This window comes from Blennius ocellaris (genome assembly GCF_963422515.1).
Source record: "Blennius ocellaris genome assembly, chromosome: 17".
Lineage (NCBI taxonomy): Eukaryota > Metazoa > Chordata > Actinopteri > Blenniiformes > Blenniidae > Blennius > Blennius ocellaris.
In genome coordinates, this window is record NC_137666.1 from 21,894,632 (window position 1) to 21,907,580 (window position 12,949).

The following is a 12,949-nucleotide window of genomic DNA, read 5'->3' on the forward strand; positions in this document are numbered from 1 at the left end:
GCAGCTATTCACGTCCACATGTCAGCAGAATAGCAGTCATTACACTGCAGCGCCCACATGACCTCACCCATGGGTGATATTTCCGTTGGCAGTGTCTGGAGTTATGGGGCGGGGCCATGGGGGCCGGGGGCGGGGCCAGAGCGGCACGGTCTGGGACTATCCTCGCACTGTTTTGAAACGATCTTCATTCCCAGCTGAATGCATCTGATCCAGAGACGCTTCAGGTGGAACTGCCTAAAGTTCTCTCTTCAAGATTTCACATGAATGTAGAAAACTGGTGATTCTACAGCAGCAGCAGGAGGTTCGTGTGTTCAAACGTCTTCACAGAAGGAATATTTGATCGATTTGAGCACAAAGAAGTAAAACTTGAGTGTGTTCTGTGCAAAGAAGTGCTTCCATGTGAAAGGATGAAACCATCAAAGTGTCATGTGGGATCACATTTTGAAAGTACATGTCAGTAGAGATCCATTTGATTTCATATTATGACAGCATGTTTGTTTGTTAATAAAGTTGCTGAGGAGAACAGTTTTGTTCTTGATTATAGTGCAGCTGATCGTTTTCCTCTTCATATCCCCATTTCTTTTTCATGAACTCAGTCTTTGTGTCTGTTGAAAGACTGTAGTGATTGTAGGTACAAATTACTCATTAATCAAATTATTAATTAATTAAATGAACTAAACACATTAGAAACATTTGATATTTGTCTCGTTTTGGTGAGAAGTGATGGTGTTTTATTCAGATAATAGAGTTAAAAAGTCAAACTGATTTAAACAGAAAAATAACTTGTCTTCATCGGCGAAGTTATTTCTTTCTTTGTGTAATTTATGGAACATGACTTCTTTATTTTCCACAGTCAGCTTGGACTGGTCTCCTTGGTGAAATTGTCAACTCTTTATTATCTGCAGTTATTAAAATACTCGACAGAAACCTGAAAAAAAACCCCCAGCTTTACTGGGTTAAAAAGAGAGAAATAAAGGTGATTTAATGTTGCCAATTATCTTTTAGTGTAACATTGTTTTAAGGTTTTACAGTGAAAAACATCACTTACTTCCTTATTCCGGTGTTTCCGTTCACACGTCTGTCAGATGTGAGCTTCATTTCATTTTCATAAAAACAAAATCGGCCAGCAAGACGCTTCCGTCTGAATTCAAAGTCTCGTCAAAGCCACGATGTCAGAGGAGCTTGTTAAAAGCCCAGAATGCAACAGCTGTGCGACGCACCTGAAGGTTTCCTTACAATGGTTCACATGTTGAGATTGGACTCATTTTCTGTAGTAATTGTTTTTTTGTTTTTGTTTTTGAAAACAGACATTTCTATCACGTATATTCTGAGTAAATCATAGATTGTTTTTCAAAAGTAATGTCCTTTACCAAAACAAAAGAAAACTTTAAAGTTTCATTCTCAAGGTATTAAGGCACGATTTGAGCAGGCGGCCTGCTCAGGATGACACTGGGCTGCTTGTGGCCCTGAACTGAGGACAAGGCGTCTGTCCCCCCCTGTTTCTATCCCCCCCCTGTTTCTGTCCCCCCCCTGTTTTTGTCTCCTCCCCGTTTCTGTCTCCCCCCTGTTTCTGTCTCCTCCCTGTTTCTGTCCCCTCCCTGTTTCTGTCCCCCCCCCCTGTTTCTATCCCCCCCCGTTTCTATCTCCTCCCTGTTTCTGTCTCCCCCCTGTTTCTATCCCCCCCCTGTTTCTATCTCCTCCCTGTTTCTGTCTCCCCCCTGTTTCTGTCTCCTCCCCGTTTCTGTCTCCCCCCTGTTTCTGTCTCCTCCCCGTTTCTGTCTCCTCCCTGTTTCTGTCCCCCCCCTGTTTCTATCTCCTCCCTGTTTCTGTCTCCCCCCTGTTTCTGTCTCCTCCCCGTTTCTGTCTCCCCCCTGTTTCTGTCTCCTCCCCGTTTCTGTCTCCCCCCTGTTTCTGTCCCCTCCCTGTTTCTGCCCCCCCCTGTTTCTATCCCCCCCCTGTTTCTATCTCCCCCCTGTTTCTGTCTCCTCCCCGTTTCTGTCTCCCCCCTGTTTCTGTCCCCTCCCTGTTTCTGTCCCCCCCCTGTTTCTATCTCCTCCCTGTTTCTGTCTCCCCCCTGTTTCTGTCTCTTCCCCGTTTCTGTCTCCCCCCTGTTTCTGTCCCCTCCCTGTTTCTGTCCCCCCCTGTTTCTGTCTCCCCCCTGTTTCTGTCTCCTCCCCGTTTCTGTCTCCCCCCTGTTTCTGTCTCCTCCCCGTTTCTGTCTCCTCCCTGTTTCTGTCTCCACCCTGTTTCTGTCCTCTCCCTGTTTCTGTCCCCTCCCTGTTTCTGTCTCCCCCCCGTTTCTGTCTCCTCCCCCGTTTCTGTCTCCTCCCTGTTTCTGTCTCCCCCCTGTTTCTGTCTACTCCCCGGTTTCTGTCTCCCCCCTGTTTCTGTCCCCCCCCCTGTTTCTGTCTCCTCCCCTGTTTCTATCTCCCCCCTGTTTCTGTCCCCCCCCTGTTTCTGTCTCCTCCCCCGTTTCTGTCTCCTCCCTGTTTCTGTCTCCCCCCTGTTTCTGTCTCCTCCCCTGTTTCTATCTCCCCCCTGTTTCTGTCTCCTCCCCTGTTTCTGTCTCCTCCCCTGTTTCTATCTCCCCCCTGTTTCTGTCTCCTCCCCCGTTTCTGTCTCCTCCCTGTTTCTGTCTCCCCCCTGTTTCTGTCTCCTCCCCTGTTTCTGTCTCCTCCCCTGTTTCTGTCTCCCCCCTGTTTCTGTCTCCTCCCCTGTTTCTGTCTCCTCCCCTGTTTCTATCTCCCCCCTGTTTCTGTCTCCTCCCCTGTTTCTATCTCCCCCCAGTTTCTGTCTCCTCCCTGTTTATTTCTCCCCCCCGTTTCTGTCTTCTCCCCCGTTTCTGTCCCCTCCCTGTTTCTGTCTCCTCCCCCGTTTCTGTCTCCTCCCCCGTTTCTGTCTCCTCCCTGTTTCTGTCTCCCCCCGTTTCTGTCTCCTCCCTGTTTCTATCTCCCCCCTGTTTCTGTCTCCCCCCTGTTTCTGTCTCCTCCCCTGTTTCTTTCTCCTCCCTGTTTCTGTCTCCTCCCCTGTTTCTGTCTCCTCCCTGTTTATTTCTCCTCCCTGTTTCTGTCCCCTCCCTGTTTCTGTCTCCTCCCCTGTTTCTGTCTCCTCCCTGTTTATTTCTCCTCCCTGTTTCTGTCCCCTCCCTGTTTCTGTCTCCCCCCCGTTTCTGTCTCCTCCCCCGTTTCTGTCTCCCCCCGTTTCTGTCTCCTCCCCCGTTTCTGTCTCCTCCCTGTTTCTGTCTCCCCCCTGTTTCTGTCTCCTCCCCTGTTTCTGTCTCCTCCCCTGTTTCTATCTCCCCCCTGTTTCTGTCTCCCCCCTGTTTCTGTCCCCCCCCCCTGTTTCTGTCTCCTCCCCTGTTTCTATCTCCCCCCTGTTTCTGTCTCCCCCCCGTTTCTGTCTCCTCCCTGTTTCTGTCCCCTCCCTGTTTCTGTCTCCTCCCTGTTTCTGTCTCCTCCCTGTTTCTGTCTCCTCCCCGTTTCTGTCTACCCCCCTCCGTTTCTGTCTCCTCCCTGTTTCTGTCTCCTCCCTGTTTCTGCCTCCTCCCCGTTTCTGTCTCCCCCCCTGTCTCGAGACTGACAATCTCAAATAAAACCAGTTTTTATTAAAAATCTTAATATGACTTTCTCCAGTATTTAACTCTGTGAGACTTCAATCAATTGATTGATAAATATCTATTAACTCAATATGAATCAATATCTTCAAACGACTAGATTGCATCTTTTAATAGTGAACAGTTTAACTTACATGTTTCCTGAGTGACTGAACACCAGAGAAACCTGGAAGCATCACAGCATTAAATGAGACTGCAGCTCGGCAGGTTGATGTCCTTAATGCCACCATGAAGTCAGTCAACAAACATTTTATGACCAGGTAAGTAGAAACCTTCATCTCTTCTCCCATAGAATGAAACTATCAGTCTTTTTCATGACGACGACTTTCTTCACTCGCTAGCTGGACTCGTTTGCTTTGCTTGCTAGCTCTTGGTAATTATCTTCTCTTCCAGCACCACCGCCATTAAATTCAGCAAATATTCACGAGGTTAAGCAAATAGTCGCAAGGTTCAAAGCACAGAAACAGCCTCTCACTGAAAAATGAGAGGAACGTAGAATAATGGGAGCCTTTAGGACTAAATATAGAAAATCTGCACATTTGAATTCTCCCGTCACGACAGGCGTTAATACAGAGCGAGTGCACCCATTGCAGACGCTAACGTGAATGAACATAAACACAAAAAGCAGACTGTGCTCCACAAACTGCTTCACAAAGTGTTTTCTGTGAGATTTGAGGGACTCGGCACAGCTAATTAACACCACATTAACGCTCTGCAGCCTTTCTGCAGGTATTAATGAGCTATACAGTATGTGACACTTATCAGCCAGCGTGTGTGTGTCTGACTCATGCTATACGTCTTGGGCCGTTGCCATGGTGAAGGTCAATAAAGAGCAGGAAGCTGGGGGACGAGGGCCTGATCAGACTTGCAGGCTTTTGACTGGAGCTCAGGAGACGTGTCTCCATGTCTTCATCTGGCCAAAGAAAACCACTTATTCCTCCTTCTTGCCGTCTCTTTTATTTACATGCGCAGATCAAACCACACTGGAAACGCTCTTTTTCCACAGAGTGGATCACAAAGTAGCATCAGACAGTCCGTCGTGTTTCTTCTGCCCCAGACTTGAAGAACATTTGGATTTGACCGGACAGCTTCACGTCTCATCTGAGGTCTGGTACTAATATAACTCCATGTAATCTTAGAGACACTGTATGGAACTCACTCACTGATGCACATTTTGTAAATATATCCTTCCCCGACAACTATAAATATAGGCTACATGACTGGACTGTGGAGAAAAATGATAAAACCTTTTAAAGTCCAAGCCAGAATAACACATTTGAGAAGAGAGTCCACTAAAACCAGACTCCACGCTCTACAAGGTGACGAGATAAATTTGGAAGAGTGAATAAATAGCAAAGCAGAAATAAAGACAAATCTGTGTTGTCTAACACTGCATGTCCTCTTGACGATTCATATTTGAGCCATTTATATGGAATCCCGAGTAAATGTGTAAAACACAGAAATGAGGGAAACATTTACAAAAAGGGTTTTTTTTTTTTGTCAAAAAGAAGAAAAAAAATCTGTTTTATCTTCAGATGCAGCTCCAAAGTCACAATCTAATTTTTTAAAAGTGTTTTGCTATTTCCACACCATGAATACAAAGATTTAAACAGAGGTTGTTTACGTCTTTATGCTTTGATATTTTAACTGAATTCCTTCTATTTGCCATTACTTGTGTGTTTCAGAAGTGCTGCTTTTGGTTGTTTTTTTCTTGACTTCTTGTGCTTCCGGCCTCCAGGGATGAAATATTTTCAGCTTCCACTCCAACCTTTAATTTTCTATGAACTAATCCTGTCATTTTGAATGTGCGGAGCAGGAATACACCCTGCATGGAAACACACTTTATTCTAGTCTTTTTCCGCTTGCATATTGTGCATGTTCATACATCACAACAACAACAATATATTGTGCTCATGGGTGTTGTGAAACATAGCAGAGGTGATATTTTCAAAATAAAGAAGCCACTACTTTCCTCTCCAGATTCAATCTGTGACTCCTGAAACGCGAAGAAAGGCTCACCGTCCCTCCATCTGCTGCCACGAAATGAATATTTGTGTGCAGAAGCTCACTTACTGAGGACGATAATAGCAGAAGAAACGCGCCTGAGCACACCGGGTGAAACGTTTGGCGTCCGCATGGTGGGAACTTCCCTCATCCTCTGTCAACACTTTGTCACCAGAGGATCTCTTCTACTTAATCCAACAGAGAAGAGCTGGCAGGACGTGGTTAAATAAGTACGGGAGCATTTCCAGTGGAGAGTGACGGCGTTCACGAGGAGGCCCATGATGGAGAAAGCAGAGCCGCCCTGCGAGGGTCGACACCACGGCTCCACGAGATATTTTAGCCACCAATAGGAGGGTGGGATGGGAGGACCCGCAGTTAGACACTCACATATTCACTTTCAGTGTCTGATGAGCGCGCGCGCACACACACACACACACACGCACACATACAGACAGATTAAAAGTAGCTTGTAACCTGAGATGCTAAAAGTTCTTTACACATATTTACACCTACAGAGAGAAGACTTAGAGCTCAGCTTCAACTACATGTCAGTGAAAATATCATTTCATATCTGTATAGTTGATTCAATGTGCTAAATTGAACACAAGCACACTCTGCATGTTTGACTTCTTTGACCTTTTAGTCGAAAATACAACAAATAGAGGCAGAACAAGCCGATAACCCAGCGCCTACACACTTCAGATTCCCTCTAACCTGAAACCTCCTGAGATAGTTTAACACTGGAGACCAAACCAAACCAAACCAAACCAAACCAAACCAAACCAGCGCGGCTGATCCACTCTATTGTCTGGTGGCTTCACTGTAGCTGCAGTACATAATCTGAACCAGCAGGGGGTGGTAGATCTCAGCGTAGCTCCACTACAGGGCCCCTCGAGGTCTATGCTGTGTTACTGAACATGGGAGTTCTGAGTAACTGCCAATATATAACTCATAGTGTCGGTTAAATCTTGTTTATAAGAGCATTAAGATGAAAAAAAACATAAAGTGGAGAGTGTTCATTGAGACAAAACGATTTACAAACCAAGTGGATCATTTCAACCGGAGCGCTCTAGCAAGACAGCCGTGCTCACCTCCGCTGTCAGGCGAGCTGAGCACGTTGAGGGCGAACAGCATGGCGTTGGAGAAGGTGGTGGCCTCCTCCTTACTGGCAAAGTTCAGCCCATACACCTGCCGGGCGTCGCGCCACTGGTGGAAGGTGGGCGTGGCCTGGTTGTACTTCAGGCCCTTGACGATGGAGTAGTTAATCACCACCTGGGACGAGGGGAGGGAAGTCAAACCACGACACGTGTCCGTCAGGTGAAGAAATACCACCCAACACCACAGAATCATCACAAACATCTGGACTGGATCCATTCAAAACATCTGGACTGGATCAAATCAACTCATTCTCACTGAGTCTTTCAATTCGCCAGCTTAGTCAACATATGATGCAAACTGACAGGGGCGTAACATTTCTTCTAGACGGGCTTCTCTTCATTGTCTTTCTGTGAAAAACCAAGTATAACATGTAACATTTCTCTGAGTTGTTGTTGTTGTTGTTGTTGTTGTTGTTGTTGAACTCTTCTCAGACCACAACACTCAGAGCTCTGACTCCTGTGGAACAACTCCCAGCTCCAGAGGGATGGATGGAGGGATGGAGGGATGGGGGGATGGATGGATGGATGGATGGATGGAGGGATGGATGGAGGGATGGATGGGTGGATGGAGGGAGGGATGGATGGAGGGATGGAGGGATGGATGGATGGATGGATGGAGGGATGGATGGAGGGATGGATGGGTGGATGGAGGGAGGGATGGATGGAGGGATGGATGGATGGATGGATGGAGGGAGGGATGGATGGAGGGATGGAGGGAGGGATGGATGGATGGAGGGATGGATGGAGGGATGGGGGATGGATGGATGGATGGATGGATGGATGGAGGGATGGATGGAGGGATGGATGGATGGATGGAGGGAGGGATGGATGGATGGAGGGATGGATGGAGGGATGGATGGAGGGATGGATGGATGGAGGGATGGATGGAGGGAGGGATGGATGGATGGAGGGAGGGATGGATGGAGGGATGGGGGGAGGGATGGATGGAGGGATGGGGGGATGGATGGAGGGATGGATGGAGGGAGGGATGGATGGATGGATGGATGGATGGAGGAATGGATGGAGGGATGGATGGATGGATGGAGGGAGGGATGGATGGATGGAGGGATGGATGGAGGGATGGAGGGATGGATGAGGAATGGAGGGATGGATGGAGGGATGGATGGATGGATGGAGGGATGGATGGAGGGATGGATGGATGGAGGGATGGATGGAGGGAGGGATGGATGGATGGAGGGAGGGATGGATGGAGGGAGGAATGGAGGGATGGATGGAGGGATGGAGGGATGGATGGAGGGAGGGATGGATGGATGGAGGGATGGAGGGATGGATGGCTCAGGTCCCCCTGAATTGTTATTTTGTTAAGCTGATCTTATTGATTTACTGAGCTTCTTTCTTCTCTTTTTCCACAATTTGCCATTTACTGTCTAGTCTGTTCTCTCTCCTCTGCTCTCTCTCTCCTTGGTTCTCTCCCTCCTCTGTTCTCTCTCTCCTTGGTTCTCTCCCTCCTCTGTTCTCTCCCTCCTCTGTTCTCTCTCTCCTTGGTTCTCTCCCTCCTCTGTTCTCTCCCTCCTCTGTTCTCTCTCCTCCATTCTCTCTCTCCTTGGTTCTCTCCCTCCTCTGTTCTCTCTCCTCCATTCTCTCTCTCCTTGGTTCTCTCCCTCCTCTGTTCTCTCCCTCCTCTGTTCTCTCTTCTCCATTCTCTCTCTCTTCTGTTCTCTCCCTCCTCTGTTCTCTCTCTCCTCTGTTCTCTCTTCTCCATTCTCTCTACCTCCTCTGTTCTCTCTCTCCTCTGTTCTGTCCCTCCTCTGTTCTCTCCCTCCTCTGTTCTCTCTCTCGTCTGTTCTCTCCCTCCTCTGTTCTCTCCCTCCTCTGTTCTCTCTCCTCCATTCTCTCTTTCCTCTGTTCTCTCCCTCCTCTGTTCTCTCTCCTCCATTCTCTCTCTCCTCTGTTCTCTCTCCTCTGTTCTCTCTCTCCTCCATTCTCTCTCCTCATTCTCTCTCTCCTTGGTTCTCTCTCCTCTGTTCTCTCTCTCCTCCATTCTCTCTCCTCTGTTCTCTTTCTCCTCCATTCTCTCTCCTCTCTCCTCTGTTCTCTCTCCTCTGTTCTCTCCCTCCTGTGTTCGCTCTCCTCTTTTCTCTCTCCCCTCTGTTCTCTCTCCTCCATTCTCTCCCTCCTCTGTTCTCTCTCTCCTCTGTTCTCTCCCTCCTCTGTTCTCTCTCTCCTCTGTTCTCTCTCCTCTGTTCTCTACCTCCTCTGTTCTCTCTCTCCTCTGTTCTCTCTCCTCCATTCTCTCCCTCCTCTGTTCTCTCTCTCCTCTGTTCTCTCCCTCCTCTGTTCTCTCTCTCCTCTGTTCTCTCTCCTCTGTTCTCTCCCTCCTCTGTTCTCTCTCTCCTCCATTCTCTCTCCCCTATGTTCTCCCTCCTCTGTTCTCTCCCTCCTCCATTCTCTCTCTCCTCTGTCCTGATCACTACTTCCTGGTCCCGACAGTCAGTCTACAGTGTGTTTTCAGTTTTCAGTCTGTTGTCGGTCAGTTCCACTGTCCAGTGTTTCTGTCTTTTCCTACCTGGTTGTCCAGGACATCCTCCTGAAGCAGGGACTGAATAAACCTGTAGGACCGTCCACTCTGTGAGTTTGTTCCTCATGGAGTTGGTCTTTTCCCTGTTACTGATGCTTTTAATGTGGCATAAGATTGTATATTGTAATTAGTGTTATGCATAAAACTGTATCAGGTTGAATTAACTATACTGGCGCCTCGCAACTCTGACATGGATGAAGCCATATCAAAAATGGAACAATCTGGCAGTACATAATCTTAATATGGTTATGAAAAGTAGTTTAGTTCAAACAGTACAAATATTTTTGATTTATCATACAAGTGAAATATTTTGATTGATATTTGTTTTTGTTTTTTTTCCCCACAAGACAGGAGCTAAATGTTTTCATTGCTATCAGCTAGTATGTTAAAATAGAATACATAGATTAAAAATACTTCAACCATCCCAGAGGACATTCTTTCAGGTTTTTAAACCACAATTCCTTCGCTGGTTGATTAACATAAGAATTCAAAAAGTTCGGTTTAGGTCGTGGGACAATAAGAACTTATTCAATGTTCATAGAGATTCTCTCGGAGGACGTATGTTTTCTCCTGTATCATCCATCATTTTAGCTTAAAAGTCAGAGAATTTTATAAGATCACATATTCCTCCTATTTTCAGGCCTATAACATCCCACTGAAAAATAATATTATAATTTATAATTTATATTATTTTATAAAACATAATAGTTTAATAGTTTGAACAAGCATATTTATTTTAAACAATTTCAGTCTGCAGGAAATGCTTGAATGTTTTCTTATTTTTATTTTCATTTATTTGGAATTGTAACTTCAATTATATTTCTTGTTATATATTTGTTTTTAGCGGCATCTTTCACAGTTTACATGTTCTGAGTGTAGAAATAAGTGAGAAAACCATGAACTTTTCACTGGCGTTCAGGTGTTTGAGATGAGCAGGTGCGACCAGGTGTGAGCAGGTGTGAGCAGGTGTGAGCAGGTGTGAGCAGGGGTGAGCAGGTGCGAGCAGGTGTGACCAGGTGCGACCAGGTGTGAGCAGGTGTGAGCAGGTGCGACCAGGTGTGAGTAGGTGCGAGCAGGTGCGACCAGGTGTGAGCAGGTGTGAGCAGGTGTGAGCAGGTGCGACCAGGTGTGAGTAGGTGCGACCAGGTGTGAGTAGGTGTGAGCAGGTACGACCAGGTGTGAGCAGGTGTGAGCAGGTGTGAGTAGGTGTGAGCAGGTGCGAGTAGGTGCGACCAGGTGTGAGCAGGTGTGAGTAGGTGCGACCAGGTGTGAGCAGGTGCGACCAGATGTGAGCAGGTGCGACCAGATGTGAGCAGGTGCGACCAGATGTGAGCAGGTGTGAGCAGGTGTGAGTAGGTGTGAGTAGGTGCGACCAGGTGTGAGCAGGTGTGAGCAGGTGCGACCAGATGTGAGCAGGTGCGACCAGGTGTGAGCAGGTGTGAGCAGGTGCGACCAGGTGTGAGCAGGTGTGAGTAGGTGCGACCAGGTGTGAGCAGGTGCGACCAGGTGTGAGCAGGTGTGAGCAGGTGCGACCAGGTGTGAGCAGGTGTGAGCAGGTGCGACCAGGTGTGAGCAGGTGCGACCAGGTGTGAGCAGGTGTGAGCAGGTGCGACCAGATGTGAGCAGGTGCGACCAGGTGTGAGTAGGTGCGACCAGGTGTGAGTAGGTGCGACCAGGTGTGAGTAGGTGTGAGCAGGTGCGACCAGGTGCGACCAGGTGTGAGTAGGTGCGAGCAGATGTGAGTAGGTGTGAGCAGGGCTCACCTGCTGGTCCTGCAGCTTGACGCCCACCACTCTGAAGGTGTTGTTGGCAGTGTTGTGGTAGATGTTGATGCGGCTGAAGCCCTGCTGCCCCGGTTTGATGGGCACCCACTTCTTGCTGGCGTCGTCGTAGACCATGACTGAGGCCCGCGCCTGGCAGATGCTCTGCTCACTGCGAGGGGACAGGAAACACCAGGACACGTTAACACAGGTAATCCGACTACTTTCACTGAAAAACGGCCGGAAATAAAGCAGCTTTGACTTTTTAAACGACAGAGGCGCTTCATGGCTCCGTTGACGTCGACTGGAAAGGTGACAATGTGCTGACGGCGGCACTAAAGCACAGCAGTGAACCAGAGTGACTGTGTCATTTGGGCGGAAGCAGAGCGGCGCCCCGCCGGACGGCAGCCACCCCTTCACTGGACACTCCCGACCACAGGGGGGCTGACGGCCATTTTGAAAATCTTTAAACCAGACCTCAACCTAAAAGTGAAGCCTGCCCCTCCCCCCTTTCCCCTGCGGTCCTCGCTGCCATGCTCAGAGGCACCAGGGCAGAAGGGCGTGTGTGTGTGTGTGTGTGTGTGCTGGCTAATGATATGCTGTCTTAAAAACGCGTGTTTGATCGGCGGGCTCGTTTCCAGCTGTTGGAAGAACTCGGGAAAAGTCCCACCGCTTCCGGGAAGCGTTGAGAAGACGCTGCAGAGGACCAGCGACAGTCACCACTTCACCACGACACAAAGTCACCAGGTCAGGAGCAGTCAGACGTCGTACTTCACTGTTATGCGGCCGACATTTCAAACACAAAAATATTCACGTCAACATACAAGGTATTGGAACAATCCACATACTCAGCTCTGCTGCTCATCCCACAAATGCTCCCTGCAAATGTTGCACAATTTCAGTGGGAAACATTCAGTGAAGAAAGTTGGTTCTTTTTGTCTGTCTTATATGAAAATGACACAACGGTAAAGAAACCAGCCACCAAACCACAGGTAATACAGTTTACATTTTCCTTTATGCTTTTTAAAGTAGCAGAATACACGGTCGAAAGTAGACTGAAGTCTGAGTAAAGTTGCACACTCCAAAAATATTCTGTATAATGCTTGAATTGATTCAGATTTTGTAGCTTCAGAAGTGACAAAAATGACAAATGATTGAATATTTTTGCCCCTTTTTTATAGATAAAGTCATCTTTCCACGTCTATCATTCATTCATCGTCGATAATCAATCATCCAGCCGATCAGAGTGCATCACGTCACTGTAAGTCCTCCAGTTTGGACCAACGGTTTATTATTCAGGTTTTTAAGGTTTTGAGATAAATGCGAAGTCTGTCTGTGATTTGATCGATGGGCGACAATCACAGATTTCTGCTAGTTTTTGACTCTTCTCAAGGTCATAAAGAGAAACGGGGTTCCGGTTATGAGACGAACACATTTCCAATCCAATAAATAAATCAAACAGTCAAAACAAGACGGCAGACTGGAACACACGATATGACGTAGGCTTTGTTTAAATATTTGTTTGACATTAACAGCCTTGAATCCTGAGAATATTCCGGTGATTGTGCAACTATTTCAAATGTTACCGGCAATAAAAACACAAGAGAAAAGCAGAAAGCACTGAACGCCGACCCACTGGAAAAACCTTCTCCTAGCGGCGGGCTGCAAAACTTCCCATCATGTATCCCAAGTGCTGTCTGGAGAAATGTTGTAACCTGTCTGTGTTGATGCTAAATGTGCCTGAGGTGGTTTTTTTTCCCCAATTACAGACTGTCTCCTCAGAGCACAGTCTGTAATCTGCCTTCTCCCCTCCTCTCCGCACCTCATGTGTCCTTCTTTCCCCAAAACTTTCTATGTGAACGTAATTTCATTGTAC

The 12,949-nt window shown here is 47.5% G+C and overlaps 1 protein-coding gene across 3 annotated transcripts in view; it reads right to left on the minus strand.

The window, feature by feature from the left end:
- Positions 1-12,949, minus strand: part of evla (Enah/Vasp-like a) — a 51,029-nt gene that overhangs the window by 8,824 nt on the left and 29,256 nt on the right. For 2 of the 3 annotated variants that reach the window (XM_080512940.1, XM_080512939.1), the window contains exons 2-3: positions 11,077-11,245; positions 6,709-6,889 (exon numbers count right to left, since the gene is read on the minus strand). In XM_080512940.1, coding sequence (XP_080369066.1) covers positions 6,709-6,889; positions 11,077-11,245 — 350 coding nt within the window. Of the gene's footprint in view, positions 1-5,686; positions 5,821-6,708; positions 6,890-11,076; positions 11,246-12,949 lie in introns of those variants that run through there. The other variant, XM_080512941.1, reaches the window with a different exon arrangement.